This window comes from Dendropsophus ebraccatus, chromosome 2 (assembly GCF_027789765.1).
Source record: "Dendropsophus ebraccatus isolate aDenEbr1 chromosome 2, aDenEbr1.pat, whole genome shotgun sequence".
In the NCBI taxonomy this organism is placed as follows: Eukaryota; Metazoa; Chordata; class Amphibia; order Anura; family Hylidae; genus Dendropsophus; species Dendropsophus ebraccatus.
Genome location: NC_091455.1, coordinates 3,552,662 through 3,573,309, shown reverse-complemented (window position 1 = coordinate 3,573,309; position 20,648 = coordinate 3,552,662). Strand labels below are relative to the sequence as shown.

Genomic DNA, 20,648 nt, shown 5'->3' with positions numbered 1-20,648 from the left:
CTCCATGCCGGCACCTCTGAGGCGGGATCACTGACTCCATGCCGGCACCTCTGAGGCGGGATCACTGACTGCATACCGGCACCTCTGAGGCGGGATCACTGACTCCATGCCGGCACCTCTGAGGCGGGATCACTGACTCCATGCCGGCACCTCTGAGGGGGGATCACTGACTCGATGCCAGCACCTCTGAGGCGGGATCACTGACTCGATGCCAGCACCTCTGAGGCGGGATCACTGACTCCATGCCAGCACCTCTGAGGCGGGATCACTGACTGCATACCAGCACCTCTGAGGCGGGATCACTGACTCCATGCCGGCACCTCTGAGGCGGGATCACTGACTCCATGCCGGCACCTCTGAGGCGGGATCACTGACTCCATGCCGGCACCTCTGAGGCGGGATCACTGACTCCATGCCGGCACCTCTGAGGCGGGATCACTGACTCCATGCCGGCACCTCTGAGGCGGGATCACTGACTCCATGCCGGCACCTCTGAGGCGGGATCACTGACTCCATGCCGGCACCTCTGAGGCGGGATCACTGACTCCATGCCGGCACCTCTGAGGCGGGATCACTGACTCCATGCCGGCACCTCTGAGGCGGGATCACTGACTCCATGCCGGCACCTCTGAGGCGGGATCACTGACTCCATGCCGGCACCTCTGAGGCGGGATCACTGACTCCATGCCGGCACCTCTGAGGCGGGATCACTGACTCCATGCCGGCACCTCTGAGGCGGGATCACTGACTCCATGCCGGCACCTCTGAGGCGGGATCACTGACTCCATGCCAGCACCTCTGAGGCGGGATCACTGACTCCATGCCGGCACCTCTGAGGCGGGATCACTGACTCCATGCCGGCACCTCTGAGGCGGGATCACTGACTCCATGCCGGCACCTCTGAGGCGGGATCACTGACTCCATGCCGGCACCTCTGAGGCGGGATCACTGACTCCATGCCGGCACCTCTGAGGCGGGATCACTGACTCCATGCCGGCACCTCTGAGGCGGGATCACTGACTCCATGCCGGCACCTCTGAGGCGGGATCACTGACTCCATGCCAGCAGGGGGTGGACTCTCTTTAAGAAAAGGAACATGAAATCTTCCATAACTTTGTACCAATAAAACATAGAGCCACAGAAGCCATACCATAGTGTTGGTTATGATAAGGACATCGCAGGGAGTCCAAACATGGCCGGTCTACCTGTCCTCATCAATACATAAGGGGCATCTCACCTTCTCAGTGTCCGGCGGATATCATGTTTGATATGCCCGGAATCAGAATGGTGAGATATGAAATATGAATAACGGCCGGGGCCTGTACCGTCGATACGGCGCCTGTACCAGTATCTTTTCGATATTCCCAGGTGTGTTCCCTTGATGGCTGAGGGCGGTGGCTGAAGCTCTGCCCAGTGGGGCGGAGTCAGAGATGTCAGGTGACGCCCTTAAGCCCAACCCTTTCAGGTCTTACATAAAAGTGAGACCTAGGGAACATGTAGGGGTCACAAAGTTGGGGATCCAATCAAATTAGTTTGTGCACCACGTTCTAAGCCCCTATCCCCTGGGAGGGAAGAACCTATACGACGCATCCCTGTGCTAAGTATTAGAACTTTCTTATTTTATCCCTTTTGTTTTCTTTGTTTGCAGTGTCTGTATGTCTTTTGTCATCCATCTTTGTGTAACCCAGTACGGGCCATTTTATGCATTAAACCTAAAAGTTTGATGGTTTGTCTTGTAGCCTAAACGAACCTAGTTATCTCTGTGAGGAGTGTATGTGCGGAGTGTGACCGTATATTGTATGACCGGGTGGTGTGTCTGCTTGTGAGTGGAGCACTCATGGCAGTAGGGTAATTTGGTGGGGGCAGAGGGGGCGGCCGCTCCCGGGCCCACATAGGCTGGGGGCCCACTGAAGATTTGGTTAGTTAATGCTGTCCGCAGATGCTATTGCTTTTGCAGACAGACTAAACAAATGTCTATTGGCTGTAGGTGGCCCCTGGCCAGCAACCAGTGCTCCTGGGGGGCCCACACGGCTACTGAATGTTGTGTCTGATCATTTAGCTGTATGTGGTTGTATGCGAGGAGAACATACAGTTGAATGCAGCAGGGTGACTGACAAGGCGAGGAAAGCATTGGCTCTCCACCCTGCCAATCACTGTTGTGGCCACAAGAGGCCGTTTCCTCTCTTAGAGCTGTGGGACATGAGTTATGTCCGTCGTGCGCTCACAGAGCAGGGAGAGAGTTGACATGAGAAGACTACAGTACTGCAACAGCACAGCAGGTAAGTATGTCTTTTTTTTCCCTTAGTTATAGAGGAGGAGACTTATGTGGGTGGGTGGAGCTAACTCCTGGGAAGGATGTTATCTATGATGGTTGGGGTATGGGATGAAAAGGGGGTACCTAATTTGGAGGTACAGTCTACTCACAGTGGTAGTGGTGGTCGTCAAACCACCAGGATTACCAGATAGATTACTGCAGGGGGAGGGAGGTGGCTGCATGGGGAATACATACCGAGGGGATTACCTACATGGGATGGTGCTGGAGGGGATGCCTACATGGAGGATACTACCTTTTGGGATGGGGGGGGGGGAATTGCCTGCACAGAGAGGTCTAAATACCAGATAGATGCACAGAGGGGAGTCTAACTTTAATATGAGGGCACAGAGGGCCCTAACTACTACTACATGGAAACAGAGGGAAATAATAACTATATTGGGGCACAGAAGGCCTAACTACTATATGGGTGCACAGAGAAGCTGAATTACAACATGAAGGTACAGAGGGGCCTGACTACTATATGGGGAGCACAGGGAGGGTCTCATATACCCTATACACCAGGATTATCGGGGCTGATGTCTCCTACATTTTCCATGTATTGTCATGTATTGTTTTTATGGATTAATAAAGTAATTATTCCATTTAGTGAGGTTGCAGTAGTATGTGGCTTTTTTGCATATAGGTAGTTTAGTATAGTTGCCTTGAACTGCATGGGAGTATTTATTGTTATTACCCAGCATTTGTACTATACAGTTACTCTATGGGTACTGCGGGTATCCCCTTCGGGTGTTGCTAATTTGGCCATTGACCATCAGCCATGGTGCAGATATTAGACAGATATGAGATAAAGAGATAGAAGAATAGATGGATGGCTAGATAGAAAACAGAAACAGCGCCACAGCTTCCTCTATGTTGTTTGTGTTATTACAACTTGGTTCCATTCTCTTTTAGTGGAACTGAGCTGCACTACCACATACAAGCTTTGGAGGACAGGGGCGCTGTTTCTGGAAAAAGGCAGCTATGTTTTTGCAATGCTGGATAACCCCTTTAATTTTTACATGGTTATATATGTGAGATGTAGAAAGTCTTTTCCCACTGTTCTCAGTCCCTGTTCACTATGAATAATGAAGTAGAAAATACCCTTTATTATTCGGAAAGCATCGTCATCTACTGAGGTTCCCTATGGGTAATATAATCGGTTGGGGGTCCACTGAGACTCACTCACCCCCCCCTAGGCTGAACCCCTAGCTACCCCCCTGATTCATGGGGTTCCCTGTCTCCCCAGTAACATAGCAGATAGGGTGGTGGCAGCAAAGTTGTGTATGTATGTTGTGTTTGGGTGTCTGGCAGCGGCTGGTGGGTCACGTGTATAACAGCCGGTGGGTCCCAACATAGCAAAGTTCTGTGTGCGTGCTTTGTGGATGTGTGTCTGGCAGCGGTCGGTGGGTCATGTGTATGACAGCGACTGGTGGGTCCAGATACAGAGAAGTGTCGTGTTGGTGTTGGCCAGCGAGCAGGCAGTGTTCCTGGCCAAGTGGGTGTCTGGTGTCTGGGTGTGCGGTAGGTGGCGTTTTATGAACGGGTTACGGCCCAAGAATAGGGCGTAAAGCATGAGTGTGTGAGGTGAATCGACCTGTAGGGCTAGTGCAATCCAGGGGAACCCAGAGCCCCCAAACACATCTCATCTCCTTGTCTTGTCTCTCTCCCCCTGTTGTGGTTAGGATTCCTCTCCCCCTTGTCAGGGGCTGGCGCGCGGATTCCTGTCAGGCGGTCCTACACACAGACAAATAGTATACAGCTTACTAGATACAGGTGATAGTATAATACATACTAGATAGAGGTAATAGTATAATACGTACTAGATACTGTGGATCAGGGCCGTTTCTCTAGGCTAGCGGGCCGGGCGACCGCACGGGGCGCCGACAGCTAGGGGGCGCTGGTGTCACCCGCGGCCGAATGACCGCCCCATCATCTGCCCCTCTGGCCGCCCCTTCGCCTACCCCATCACCTGCTGTGGCGCCGCCCACCCGCAACTCTGCTCAGCTTGAGGCCGGAGGCTGCATTCTGCCTCCGGCCACAAGAGGCCGCTGTCTCCCCCCAGAGCTCCAGTGCAGGAGTGACTTCACTCCTGTGCCTACATAGGGGAGGGAGGGGGGGGGGGATGCCTATATATATATATATATATATATATATATATATATATATATATATATATATAATATATATGGGGGGATCTAACAGGGGGGATGCATATATATATTTTTAGCAAGACTCGCCCTGTAGTTAAAATTACCTAGAAACGGCCCTGCTGTGGATAGTATAATACGTACTAAATACTGGGGATAGTATAATATGTACTAGATACAGGGGATAGTATAATACTTACTAGATACAGGGGATAGTATAATACTTACTAGATACAGGGGATAGTATAATACTTACTAGATACTGGGGATAGTATAATACGTACTAGATACAGGGGATAGTATAAAACGTACTAGATACAGGGGATAGTATAATACCTACTAGATACAGGGGATAGTATAATACTTACTAGATACAGGGGATAGTATAATACTTACTAGATACAGGGGATAGTATAATACTTACTAGATACAGGGGATAGTATAATACTTACTAGATACAGGGGATAGTATAATACTTACTAGATACAGGGGATAGTATAATACTTACTAGATACAGGGGATAGTATAATACTTACTAGATACTGGGGATAGTATAATACGTACTAGATACAGGGGATAGTATAATACTTACTAGATACTGGGGATAGTATAATACTTACTAGATACTGGGGATAGTATAATACGTACTAGATACAGGTGATAGTATAATACTTACTAGATACAGGTGATAGTATAATACTTACTAGATACAGGGGATAGTATAATACTTACTAGATACTGGGGATAGTATAATACTTACTAGATACAGGGGATAGTATAATACTTACTAGATACAGGGGATAGTATAATACTTACTAGATACAGGGGATAGTATAATACCTACTAGATACAGGGGATAGTATAATACTTACTAGATACAGGGGATAGTATAATACTTACTAGATACAGGGGATAGTATAATACTTACTAGATACAGGGGATAGTATAATACCTACTAGATACAGGGGATAGTATAATACCTACTAGATACAGGGGATAGTATAATACTTACTAGATACAGGGGATAGTATAATACTTACTAGATACAGGGGATAGTATAATACTTACTAGATACAGGGGATAGTATAATACTTACTAGATACAGGGGATAGTATAATACTTACTAGATACAGGGGATAGTATAATACTTACTAGATACAGGGGATAGTATAATACTTACTAGATACAGGGGATAGTATAATACTTACTAGATACTGGGGATAGTATAATACGTACTAGATACAGGGGATAGTATAATACTTACTAGATACTGGGGATAGTATAATACTTACTAGATACTGGGGATAGTATAATACGTACTAGATACAGGTGATAGTATAATACCTACGAGATACTGGTGATAGTATAATACCTACTAGATACTGGGGATAGTATAATACGTACTAGATACAGGTGATAGTATAATACTTACTAGATACAGGTGATAGTATAATACTTACTAGATACTGGGGATAGTATAATACGTACTAGATACAGGGGATAGTATAATACTTACTAGATACTGGTGATAGTATAATACCTACTAGATACTGGGGATAGTATAATACTTACTAGATACAGGGGATAGTATAATACTTACTAGATACTGGTGATAGTATAATACCTACTAGATACTGGGGATAGTATAATACTTACTAGATACAGGGGATAGTATAATACTTACTAGATACTGGGGATAGTATAATACTTACTAGATACAGGGGATAGTATAATACGTACTAGATGCAGGTGATAGTATAATACTTACTAGATACAGGGGATAGTATAATACTTACTAGATACTGGGGATAGTATAATACTTACTAGATACTGGGGATAGTATAATACGTACTAGATACAGGTGATCAGGGCCGCCGATAGGGCAGTACAAGTGGTACTGCCATATGGGGCCCGGACCCTAAGAGACACGGGGGGTGGCCCGGCGGGCCCGCCGGCCGCCGCCCCCCGACCGCTACGCTAGGGGGGCCCGCACGGCCCCCCTTGCCAACTGTTTTTGAGCATCCCGAAAAGCTGCGGCCACGCAGCTTCTCGAGATGCACTGTGCGGGCGGAACATTAAAGCGATCAGAATACAGGAGAAGGACCTGTCAGCGTCCTCCTCCTGTATTCTCTCCCATAGGCTGCCGGCACTTCATACCAGCAGCCTATGGGAGGCCGGGTCGTGATCATGTGCCCCTCCGGCAGGCGTGATCATGTGACGTCATCACGCCTGCCGGAAGTCCCGTCCCTGCGGCTCGCAAGATGGAGCCCGAAGAGGAGGAGGAAGAGTTGCTGCCTGCACAGCGCGGATTAGGTGAGTAGGAGGTTTGTTTTTTTTAGGGGCACCTCTGGGGGCATTATTAGTGTATGGGGGCACCTCTGGGGTAGGGCTGGGCGATATTGGCCTAAATCAATATCGCGGTTTATCGCACATGTAGCCGCGGTAACGATAATTGAACGATAATTATGACACACCCCTTTTTGCAAACCACACCCACTTGCCGTGCCAAACTGGCGATATTTTGATTCAAAAAAAGTTAAAAAGAACTCACTGAGCAGCAACCCATGGTTAGTCTATTATCATTATTATTATTTGTCATTATTAGGGGGTCTCAGCAGAGACCTGGACATGTGTATATACAGGTATACACCCTCTACAGGGTATACACAGGTCACAGAGGGATAGGTGTGTATGACTATATGGGGGGGATGGATTGGGGTGTATTACTATACAGTAGGTTGGGATCGGGTTACAGGACTATACAGGCAGCACATCGGGATAGGAGGCGGACGGGGCTGTATGACTATACAGGGATGGCGGACGGGGGTGTATGACTATACAGGGATGGCGGACGGGGGTGTATGACTATACAGGGATGGCGGACGGGGGTGTATGACTATACAGGGATGGCGGACGGGGGTGTATGACTATACAGGGATGGCGGACGGGGGTGTATGACTATACAGGGATGGCGGACGGGGGTGTATGACTATACAGGGATGGCGGACGGGGGTGTATGACTATACAGGGATGGCGGACGGGGGTGTATGACTATACAGGGATGGCGGACGGGGGTGTATGACTATACAGGGATGGCGGACGGGGGTGTATGACTATACAGGGATGGCGGACGGGGGTGTATGACTATACAGGGATGGCGGACGGGGGTGTATGACTATACAGGGATGGCGGACGGGGGTGTATGACTATACAGGGATGGCGGACGGGGGTGTATGACTATACAGGGATGGCGGACGGGGGTGTATGACTATACAGGGATGGCGGACGGGGGTGTATGACTATACAGGGATGGCGGACGGGGCTGTATGACTATACAGGGATGGCGGACGGGGCTGTATGACTATACAGGGATGGCGGACGGGGGTGTATGACTATACAGGGATGGCGGACGGGGCTTTATGACTATACAGGGATGGCGGACGGGGCTGTATGACTATACAGGGATGGCGGACGGGGGTGTATGACTATACAGGGATGGCGGACGGGGGTGTATGACTACAGGGAGGGCGGACAGGGGTGTATGACTACAGGGAGGGTGGATAGGGGTGTATGACTATACGGGAAGGGCGCACAGGGGTGTACGACTATACGGGGGGGGGGCAAGGGTGTATGACTATACGGGGGGGGGCAGTTAGGGGTGTAAGACTATACGGGGGGGCAGATAGGGGTGTATGACTATACATAGGGGGCGGACAGGGGTGTATGACTATCTGGGGGTGGCGGACAGGGGTGTATGACTATACATAGGGGGGCGGATAGGGGCGTATGACTAAACAGGGGGCGGACAGGGGTGTATGACTATACATAGGGGGGCGGATAGGGGCGTATGACTAAACGGGGGCGGACAGGGGTGTATGACTAAACAGGGGGGGGCGCGGATAGGGGGTATGACTATACGGAGGGGTGAAAAGGGGCGTGTAACTTTACAGGGGGCACATAAGGATGGCAGGCGGGTAGGAGAATATTATACAGGGAGGTGCATGCTGGTACCTGTAGTCCACTCAGTAACAATACAGGACTGTAACATAGGAGGAATGGATGTGCTGCAGCAGGCAGGATACCACACACAGCTATAAGTTATCCCGCCTGCTGCAGCCCATTATTCCTCCTATGTTACAGCCCTGTACTGGTACTGAGGGGACTACAGGTCCCAGCATGCACCTCCAGCTCTACATGCCGGCGTCACTGCACACACAGCACAACAACATGTGCAGGGACGCCGGTATCAGAGCGGGAGGTGGAGGAGCAGCAGGGCCCAGGTGACAATGCCGCCCGACGCGCCCCCCGCCCGTCTGAGCGCCCTCACCCCCACCCGTCCGGTCCCAGGCCCCGTCCCGCCGCACCTGTCCATCCATGCGCCCACCCGTCAAGTCCGGCGTCCCTGCACACACAGCACATTGACATGTGCAGCGCTCGCCGGCCGGGGGGGGGGGGGCGCTCGGACAGGACTGGTGCCGGGGAGGGCAATGTCAATGTGCTGTGTGTGCCGGGACGCCGGACGGGACTGGACTTGTGGGGCGCATGGATGGACAGGTGCGGCGGGACGGGGCCTGGGACTGGACCGGTGAGGGTGCTCGGACGGGCGGGGGGCGGGTCGGGCGGCATTGTCACCTGGGTCCTGCTGCTGCTGCTGCTCCTCCACCTCCCGCTCTGATGCCGGTGTCCCTGTGTGCAGAGACGCCGGCATGTCAGTGATGGAGGAGCAGCAGAAAAAAATACCGCAGATACCGTCCTGGCTAAGTTGAGGTCGGTTAACCGACGCCAGTGACGGTATCGGTATTTTTGCGGTATACCGCCCAGCCCTACTCTGGGGGCATTATTAGTGTATGGGGGCACCTCTGGGGGCATTATTAGTATATGGGGGGCACCTCTGGGGGCATTATTGGTCTACGGGGGCACCTCTGGGGGCATTATTAGTATATGGGGGCACCTCTGGGGGCATTATTAGTATATGGGGGGCACCTCTGGGGGCATTATTGGTCTACGGGGGCACCTCTGGGGGCATTATTAGTATATGGGGACACCTCTGGGGGCATTATTGGTGTATGGGGACACCTCTGGGGGCATTATTAGTATATGGGGGCACCTCTGGGGGCATTATTAGTATATGGGGGCACCTCTGGGGGCATTATTAGTATATGGGGACACCTCTGGGGGCATTATTAGTATATGGGGACACCTCTGGGGGCATTATTGGTGTATGGGGACACCTCTGGGGGCATTATTGGTGTATGGGGGCACCTCTGGGGGCATTATTAGTGTATGGGGGCACCTCTGGGGGCATTATTAGTGTATGGGGGCACCTCTGGGGGCATTATTAGTGTATGGGGGCACCTCTGGGGGCATTATTAGTATATGGGGGCACCTCTGGGGGCATTATTAGTATATGGGGGCACCTCTGGGGGCATTATTAGTGTATGGGCGCACCTCTGGGGGCATTATTAGTATATGGGGGGCACCTCTGGGGGCATTATTAGCTCATGGGGGCACCTCTGGGGGCATTATTAGTATATGGGGGGCACCTCTGGGGGCATTATTAGTTCATGGTGGCACCTCTGGGGGCATTATTAGTTCATGGGGGCACCTCTGGGGGCATTATTAGTATATGGGGGCACCTCTGGGGGCATTATTAGTATATGGGGGCACCTCTGGGGGCATTATTAGTATATGGGGGCACCTCTGGGGGCATTATTAGTATATGGGGGCACCTCTGGGGGCATTATTAGCTCATGGGGGAACCTCTGGGGGCATTATTAGCTCATGGGGGAACCTCTGGGGGCATTATTAGTATATGGGGGCACCTCTGGGGGCATTATTAGTTCATGGGGGCACCTCTGGGGGCATTATTAACTCATGGGGGCATCTCTGGGGGCATTATTAGTGCATGGGGGTACCTCTGGGGGCATTATTAGTTCATGGGGGCCACCTCTAGGGGCATTATTAGCTCATGGGGGCACAGCTGGGAATCCTACATACAGGGGGCACAGCAGGGGATCCTACATACAGGGGGCACAGCAGGGAATCCTACATACAGGGGGCACAGCAGGGGATCCTACATACAGGGGGCACAGCAGGGGATCCTACATAAAGGGGGAACAGCAGGGGATCCTACATACAGGGGGCACAGCAGGGGATCCTACATACAGGGGGCACAGCAGGGGATCCTACATACAGGGGGCACAGCAGGGGATCCTACATACAGGGGGCACAGCAGGGGATCCTACATACAGGGGGCATCCCACACAGCGCAGTTACTTTGGGAGCCTACAGGGGGGAGAAAGGAAAGGAAGTTGCTAGAAATGGGCGGAGCCTAAATTGTTTGTCTCGCAGGTTCTAAGGGGATGAAACGTATCTGGAAGGAATCATCCTGGAGGTCTGGGCCGGATGGAGAGGAAAAGGGAAAGTGACGCCTCAGATCAAAGAAGACGTCACCTGTCAGTCACTGTATGACACTTTTCTTATTTTGTAGAACATCATTTAGTAGGGGCGCCCCGAGGTGACAGCTACTACATTATCTGTACTCAGAGATATCACTGTGTTATCTGTGCTGTTACATAGGACTGCAGGTGACACCTACTACATTATCTGTACTCAGAGATATCACTGTGTTATCTGTGGTGTTACATAGGACTGAAGGTGACATCTACATTATCTGTACTCAGAGATATCACTGTGTTATCTGTGCTGTTACTTAGGACTGCAGGTGACAGCTACTACATTATCTGTACTCAGAGATATCACTGTGTTATCTGTTGTGTTACATAGGACTGCAGGTGACTACTACATTATCTGTACTCAGAGATATCACTGTGTTATCTGTTGTGTTACATAGGACTGCAGGTGACTACTACATTATCTGTACTCAGAGATATCACTGTGTTATCTGTGCTGTTACATAGGACTGCAGGTGACATCTACTACATTATCTGTACTCAGAGATAACACTGTGTTATCTGTGGTGTTACATAGGACTGCAGGTGACTACTACATTATCTGTACTCAGAGATATCACTGTGTTATCTGTGGTGTTACATAGGACTGCAGGTGACTACTACATTATCTGTACTCAGAGATATCACTGTGTTATCTGTAGTGTTACATAGGACTGCAGGTGACAGCTACTACATTATCTGTACTCAAGAGATATCACTGTGTTATCTGTGGTGTTACATAGGACTGCAGGTGACTACTACATTATCTGTACTCAGAGATATCACTGTGTTATCTGTGGTGTTACATAGGACTGCAGGTGACTACTACATTATCTGTACTCAGAGATATCACTGTGTTATCTGTGGTGTTACATAGGACTGCAGGTGACATCTACATTATCTGTACTCAGAGATATCACTGTGTTATCTGTGCTGTTACATAGGACTGCAGGTGACATCTACTACATGATCTATACTCAGAGGTATCACTGTGTTATCTGTGCTGTTACATAGGACTGCAGGTGAAATCTACTACATTATCTGTACTCAGAGATACCACTGTTTTATGTGGTGTTACATAGGACTGCAGGTGATATCAGGTGATTTCTCCAGGTTGCAGAAGTTCAAACTTTATTGTGCCCTGGTGTGCTGGTGTCTGTATACATGTGTGCTGGTGTCTGTATGTGTGTATACATGTGTGCTGGTGTCTGTATGTCTGTATACATGTGTGCTGGTGTCTGTATGTGTGTATACATGTGTGCTGGTGTCTGTATACATGTGTGCTGGTGTCTGTATACATGTGTGCTGGTGTCTGTGTGTGAGATCAATTCTAGAGAACTGGCTCATATATCCCATTTTCCCCAGTGGCTTAAAATGTAACCTCTGTTATACAGTTATAGAATTGTAGAACCTAAATGTGAACAAGGTGCAATTCAAATAGACACTTACTTGTATAGCTGCCTCTTGTGCTCTGTATGCAGTGCGTTATATTCACCCCTGCAACGTACAATTTATAGCGCGTCTACAAGCCCAGCGGGGCTCATTATGATGGAGACTAAAACTTATACAAGAGTGGGGTAGGGGTTCCCCTGTATTCAGAATGCTGTTGAGTGCTCGGCAATGCCCCGTCTGGGATTATTGAATTTCGAGGGTCTATGCAGAGCAGGACAAACAGGATCTCCTAGAAAGCGTTCTCACCGCCATGTATTCGCTATCACTGGCTTGGGTGAGCTAAACTAGTCTGCCTGGGGGGGGGGGGGTGATTTGTATATGCTCACTAACATGGAACAGCCTCATTATATTAGCCTTATCAACATATTCTATGTTAGTGAGCATACCGGGGGGGGATATTGGTGAACATATACAAATCAAACAGCCCCCCCAGACCCTCGAAATTCAATAACCCCAGACGGGGCATTGCCTAGTACTCATGTACAGCATTCTGAATACAGGGGAACCCCTACCCCACTCTTGTATAAGTTTTAGTCTCCATCATAATGAGCCCCGCTGGGCTTGTAGACACGCTATAAATTGTACGTTGCAGGGGTGAATATAACGCACTGCATACAGAGCACAAGAGGCAGCTATACAAGGAAGTGTCTGTATGAATTGCACCTGGTTCACATTTAGTTTCTACAATTGTATAACTGTATAACAGAGGTCACATTTTAAGCCACTGGGGAAAATGGGATATATGAGCCAGTTCTCTAGGATTGATCTGAACCAAATTATTCCTCCCAGCAAGGCGTGGGGCCAACACACTATTTTTTTTTTTTTTATTAATGTGGGGGGCCCAGACACTTTGATTGTATGGGGCCCCGAAATTCCTGATGGCGGCCCTGCAGGTGATAGTATAATACCTACGAGATACAGGTGATAGTATAATACTTACTAGATACAGGGGATAGTATATTACGTACAAGATACTGGGGATAGTATAACACATACTAGATACAGGGTATCATTGTAGGCACATTATACGCCAGGACCGCACATTATACGCCAGGACCGCACATTATACGCCAGGACAGCACATTATACGCCAGGACAGCACATTATACGCCAGGACCGCACATTATACGCCAGGACAGCACATTATACGCCAGGACAGCACATTATACGCCAGGACCGCACATTATACGCCGGGACCAGGACAGCACATTATACGCCAGGACCGCACATTATACGCCAGGACCGCACATTATACGCCAGGACAGCACATTATACGCCAGGACAGCACATTATACGCCAGGACCGCACATTATACGCCAGGACAGCACATTATACGCCAGGACAGCACATTATACGCCAGGACCGCACATTATACGCCAGGACCGCACATTATACGCCAGGACCGCACATTATACGCCAGGACCGCACATTATACGCCAGGACAGCACATTATACGCCAGGACCGCACATTATACGCCAGGACAGCACATTATACGCCAGGACCGCACATTATACGCCAGGACCGCACATTATACGCCAGGACCGCACATTATACGCCAGGACCGCACATTATACGCCAGGACCGCACATTATACGCCAGGACCGCACATTATACGCCAGGACCGCACATTATACGCCAGGACCGCACATTATACGCCGGGACCAGGACAGCACATTATACGCCAGGACAGCACATTATACGCCAGGACCGCACATTATACGCCAGGACCAGGACAGCACATTATACGCCAGGACCGCACATTATACGCCAGGACCAGGACAGCACATTATACGCCAGGACCGCACATTATACGCCAGGACCAGGACAGCACATTATACGCCAGGACAGCACATTATACGCCAGGACCGCACATTATACGCCAGGACCGCACATTATACGCCAGGACCGCACATTATACGCCAGGACCGCACATTATACGCCGGGACCAGGACAGCACATTATACGCCAGGACAGCACATTATACGCCAGGACCAGGACTGCACATTATACGCCAGGACCAGGACAGCACATTATACACCAGGACCGCACATTATACGCCAGGACCGCACATTATACGCCAGGACCGCACATTATACGCCGGGACCAGGACAGCACATTATACGCCGGGACCGCACATTATACGCCAGGACCGTACATTATACGCCAGGACAGCACATTATACGCCAGGACAGCACATTATACGCCAGGACCGCACATTATACGCCAGGACCGTACATTATACGCCAGGACAGCACATTATACGCCAGGACAGCACATTATACGCCAGGACCGCACATTATACGCCAGGACAGCACATTATACGCCAGGACAGCACATTATACGCCAGGACCGCACATTATACGCCGGGACCAGGACAGCACATTATACGCCAGGACCGCACATTATACGCCAGGACCGCACATTATACGCCAGGACAGCACATTATACGCCAGGACAGCACATTATACGCCAGGACCGCACATTATACGCCGGGACCAGGACAGCACATTATACGCCAGGACAGCACATTATACGCCAGGACAGCACATTATACGCCAGGACCGCACATTATACGCCAGGACCGCACATTATACGCCAGGACCGCACATTATACGCCAGGACCGCACATTATACGCCAGGACAGCACATTATACGCCAGGACCGCACATTATACGCCAGGACAGCACATTATACGCCAGGACCGCACATTATACGCCAGGACCGCACATTATACGCCAGGACCGCACATTATACGCCAGGACCGCACATTATACGCCAGGACCGCACATTATACGCCAGGACCGCACATTATACGCCAGGACCGCACATTATACGCCAGGACCGCACATTATACGCCGGGACCAGGACAGCACATTATACGCCAGGACAGCACATTATACGCCAGGACCGCACATTATACGCCAGGACCAGGACAGCACATTATACGCCAGGACCGCACATTATACGCCAGGACCAGGACAGCACATTATACGCCAGGACCGCACATTATACGCCAGGACCAGGACAGCACATTATACGCCAGGACAGCACATTATACGCCAGGACCGCACATTATACGCCAGGACCGCACATTATACGCCAGGACCGCACATTATACGCCAGGACCGCACATTATACGCCGGGACCAGGACAGCACATTATACGCCAGGACAGCACATTATACGCCAGGACCGCACATTATACGCCAGGACCGCACATTATACGCCAGGACCGCACATTATACGCCAGGACCGCACATTATACGCCGGGACCAGGACAGCACATTATACACCAGGACCGCACATTATACGCCAGGACCGCACATTATACGCCAGGACCGCACATTATACGCCGGGACCAGGACAGCACATTATACGCCGGGACCAGGACAGCACATTATACGCCAGGACCGCACATTATACGCCAGGACCGCACATTATACACCAGGACCGCACATTATACGCCAGGACCGCACATTATACGCCAGGACCGCACATTATACGCCAGGACCAGGACTGCACATTATACGCCAGGACCAGGACAGCACATTATACGCCAGGACCGCACATTATACGCCAGGACCAGGACAGCACATTATACGCCAGGACCGCACATTATACGCCAGGACCGCACATTATACGCCAGGACCGCACATTATACGCCAGGACAGCACATTATACGCCAGGACCGCACATTATACGCCAGGACCGCACATTATACGCCGGGACCAGGACAGCACATTATACGCCAGGACCGCACATTATACGCCGGGACCAGGACAGCACATTATACGCCAGGACCAGGACAGCACATTATACACCAGGACCGCACATTATACGCCAGGACCGCACATTATACGCCAGGACCGCACATTATACGCCGGGACCAGGACAGCACATTATACGCCAGGACCAGGACTGCACATTATACGCCAGGACCGCACATTATACGCCGGGACCAGGACAGCACATTATACGCCGGGACCAGGACAGCACATTATACGCCAGGACCGCACATTATACGCCAGGACCGCACATTATACACCAGGACCGCACATTATACGCCAGGACCGCACATTATACGCCAGGACCGCACATTATACGCCAGGACCAGGACTGCACATTATACGCCAGGACCAGGACAGCACATTATACGCCAGGACCGCACATTATACGCCGGGACCAGGACAGCACATTATACGCCAGGACCGCACATTATACGCCAGGACCGCACATTATACGCCGGGACCAGGACAGCACATTATACGCCAGGACCGCACATTATACGCCGGGACCAGGACAGCACATTATACGCCAGGACCGCACATTATACGCCAGGACAGCACATTATACGCCAGGACCGCACATTATACGCCAGGACCAGGACAGCACATTATACGCCAGGACCGCACATTATACGCCAGGACCAGGACAGCACATTATACGCCAGGACCGCACATTATACGCCAGGACCGCACATTATACGCCAGGACCAGGACAGCACATTATACGCCAGGGCCGCACATTATACGCCAGGACCGCACATTATACGCCAGGACCGCACATTATACGCCAGGACCGCACATTATACGCCAGGACCGCACATTATACGCCAGGACCGCACATTATACGCCAGGACCGCACATTATACGCCAGGACCGCACATTATACGCCAGGACCAGGACCGCACATTATACGCCAGGACCGTACATTATACGCCAGGACCGCACATTATACGCCAGGACCGTACATTATACGCCAGGACCGTACATTATACGCCAGGACCGCACATTATACGCCAGGACCGCACATTATACGCCAGGACCGCACATTATACGCCAGGACCGCACATTATACGCCAGGACCGCACATTATACGCCAGGACCGCACATTATACGCCAGGACCGCACATTATACGCCAGGACCGCACATTATACGCCAGGACCAGGACCGCACATTATACGCCAGGACCGTACATTATACGCCAGGACCGCACATTATACGCCAGGACCGCACATTATACGCCAGGACCAGGACCGCACATTATACGCCAGGACCGCACATTATACGCCAGGACTGCACATTATACGCCAGGACCGCACATTATACGCCAGGACAGCACATTATACGCCAGGACCACACATTATACGCCAGGACCGCACATTATACGCCAGGACCAGGACCGCACATTATACGCCAGGACCGTACATTATACGCCAGGACCGCACATTATACGCCAGGACCGCACATTATACGCCAGGACCGCACATTATACGCCAGGACCAGGACCGCACATTATACGCCAGGACCGCACATTATACGCCAGGACTGCACATTATACGCCAGGACCGCACATTATACGCCAGGACCAGGACCGCACATTATACGCCAGGACCGCACATTATACGCCAGGACCGCACATTATACGCCAGGACTGCACATTATACGCCAGGACCGCACATTATACGCCAGGACAGCACATTATACGCCAGGACCAGGACTGCACATTATACGCCAGGACCGCACATTATACGCCGGGACCAGGACCGCACATTATACGCCAGGACCGCACATTATACGCCAGGACCGCACATTATACGCCAGGACCGCACATTATACGCCAGGACTGCACATTATACGCCAGGACCGCACATTATACGCCAGGACAGCACATTATACGCCAGGACCGCACATTATACGCCAGGACCGCACATTATACGCCAGGACCGCACATTTTCTCCTGTTTCTACATTACTGTGTTTGATGTTTCATCTGAATGATAATTTAACAATATTCACTATAAAAACAGAAAATATAATAAAATATATTGAACCAGAGAACTGGGGGAAGGAGACGGTATAGATAATAACAACAAGTCTGGAGGATCTGTTAGTCTCACCATATCAAATGTTATATTTGAATGGAATCCCCCTTTAAGTCACATCCTGTCTCATGCCTGAGAGACAGTCAGTCTGGTCACCTCCCCTCTCTTAGCCTATCACAGGGCCCCCAAAGTCTCCTCATGATGCTGAACCAATCAGAGTGTGAGTTACCTCGGGCCTCTCTCCACCAATGGGAATAATGGCTGGGGTCTGTAAGTAGGGGTGGAGAGGTCAGTGAGATTCATGTGGCTGTCATCTCTCCAGGCCACGCTGCCAGCCCCATCCATCATCTTCCCATATTTGTCCAGGTTTGGAGAAATTGTGCTATCTGGCTGAGGTCCTTCTGGCTCCACTGTCTCCCCTCAGGCCTCCAGTCACAGAGGGCACAGATCGGCTTCCATGGCCCCTTGGGGCATCATGTGACAGGTCTGCAGAGTCTCCTGGGAGCCATTCCTGTCACAGCGTCCTGGAGTCTGACACTAACAGGACTGGCTGTTCACATGAATGGGACCAGTGGTGGACAGCTGATGGTGTCTGCGCCTACCGACCAGTAACTGATCCTGGGCGTAGCTGATCAGTAACTGATGCCCGGAATACCCCTTTACATCCACCTTGTGGAGCAGGGTGAATATATTAGTGAGAGAGCTTACCGTGTGCTGCGCGATCACCTCCTCCAGGGCGGCCATCTCCTCAGGGGCGGGCTCCTGGTCCCGCAGGGTTAGCGCCTCCTCTGCTGCCGTGATCCAGTCCATCAGTCGGGCCACCTCCTCCTGCTCAGCGGCCACAGACTGGATGTGAGCCTGGATGCGCGCCCCCTGCTGCTGGGCCCAGGACGTAACCTGCGGGCACACACAGCAGACATGTGACTATGATGGAGAGCTGTGATTGGTGGCTGTGATGTGGGTGGGGCTCTGGCACTCACCTCCTGGTAGCGGGTCTTACTGATATTCAGCCAGGACTTGATGGTGATGATGGAGTCCGGGTGACAGGCGGCCAGGATCTCCTGCCCCAGGGACACAATGCACTCCAGCGCCATCTGCTGGCACTGCAGGGTATTCATCAGCTCCTGGACACAAGGGCAGCATTATATACAGCCAGACGGGGCCACACATCACATATACTGGGGGGCCAAACGTCACACATACCGAGGGGGGGGGGGCAAACGTCACACATACCGGGGGGGCTCAAATCATATATACCGGGGGGGACAACACATCACATATACCGGGGAGGGGCCACACATCACATATACCTGGCGGGGCCACACATCACATATACCGGGGGGGGGGGGGGGCACACATCACATATACCGGGGGGGGGGGGCACACATCACATATACCGGGGGGGGGGGGGGCACGCATCACATATACCGGGGGGGGGGGGGGCACACATCACATATACCGGGGGGGGGGGCACACATCACATATACCAGGGGGCCACACATCACATATACCAGGGGGCCACACATCACATATACCAGGGGGCCACACATCACATATACCGGGGGGCCACACATCACATATCCCGGCGGGGGGGGGGGGGCACACATCACATATATCTCGGGGGCCACACATCACATATACCGGGGGGGGGGGCCACACATCACATATATCTCGGGGGCCACACATCACATATACCAGGAGGGGCCACACATCACATATACCGGGGGGGGGGCCACACATCACATATACCGGGGGGGGCCACACATCACATATACCTGGCGGGGGGGGGGGCACACATCACATATAGCGGGGGGGGGGCCACACATCACATATATGGGGGGGCACACATCACATATAGCGGGGGGGGGGGCACACATCACATATATGGGGGGGCACACATCACATATAGCGGGGGGGGGCACACATCACATATATGGGGGGGCACACATCACATATAGCGGGGGGGGGGCATACATCACATATAGCGGGGGGGCCACACATCACATATATGGGGGGGGGGGCACACATCACATATAGCGGGGGGGCCACACATCACATATATGGGGGGGGGGCACACATCACATATAGCGGGGGGGCCACACATCACATATATGGGGGGGGGGGCACACATCACATATAGCGGGGGGGGGCACACATCTCACCCACCTGTTGCTGTGACTGACACTCCTGCAGCGCTCGCTCCTCCTCAGGAATCACCCCGCACCTCAGCGTCCGCTCAGACTCAGTGAGAGCCTCCAGGAAGGAGCTGACCAGAGAGTGGAACTCCCCCGCCTACAGGAGAGACCCCGGGGTCAGAGTACACGCCAGCCCCTACATCATCTACTAATATACCATCACTGATGTGTTGTCACAGCCCCGCCCCTGTATGACATCACTGATACTGACATGTCACAGCCCCGCCCCTGTATGACATCACTGATAAGGACATGTCACAGCCC

General features: G+C 51.5%; 1 protein-coding gene across 4 annotated transcripts in view; it reads right to left on the bottom strand.

Annotated features, from left to right (window-relative positions):
* The window catches only part of LOC138782919 (microtubule-actin cross-linking factor 1, isoforms 6/7-like), a 156,703-nt gene that overhangs the window by 45,536 nt on the left and 90,519 nt on the right, over positions 1-20,648 (bottom strand). For all 4 annotated transcript variants that reach the window (XM_069956902.1, XM_069956903.1, XM_069956905.1 and 1 more), the window contains exons 29-31: positions 20,356-20,481; positions 19,170-19,313; positions 18,898-19,086 (exon numbers count right to left, since the gene is read on the bottom strand). In XM_069956902.1, coding sequence (XP_069813003.1) covers positions 18,898-19,086; positions 19,170-19,313; positions 20,356-20,481 — 459 coding nt within the window. The remainder of the gene's footprint in view (positions 1-18,897; positions 19,087-19,169; positions 19,314-20,355; positions 20,482-20,648) is intronic.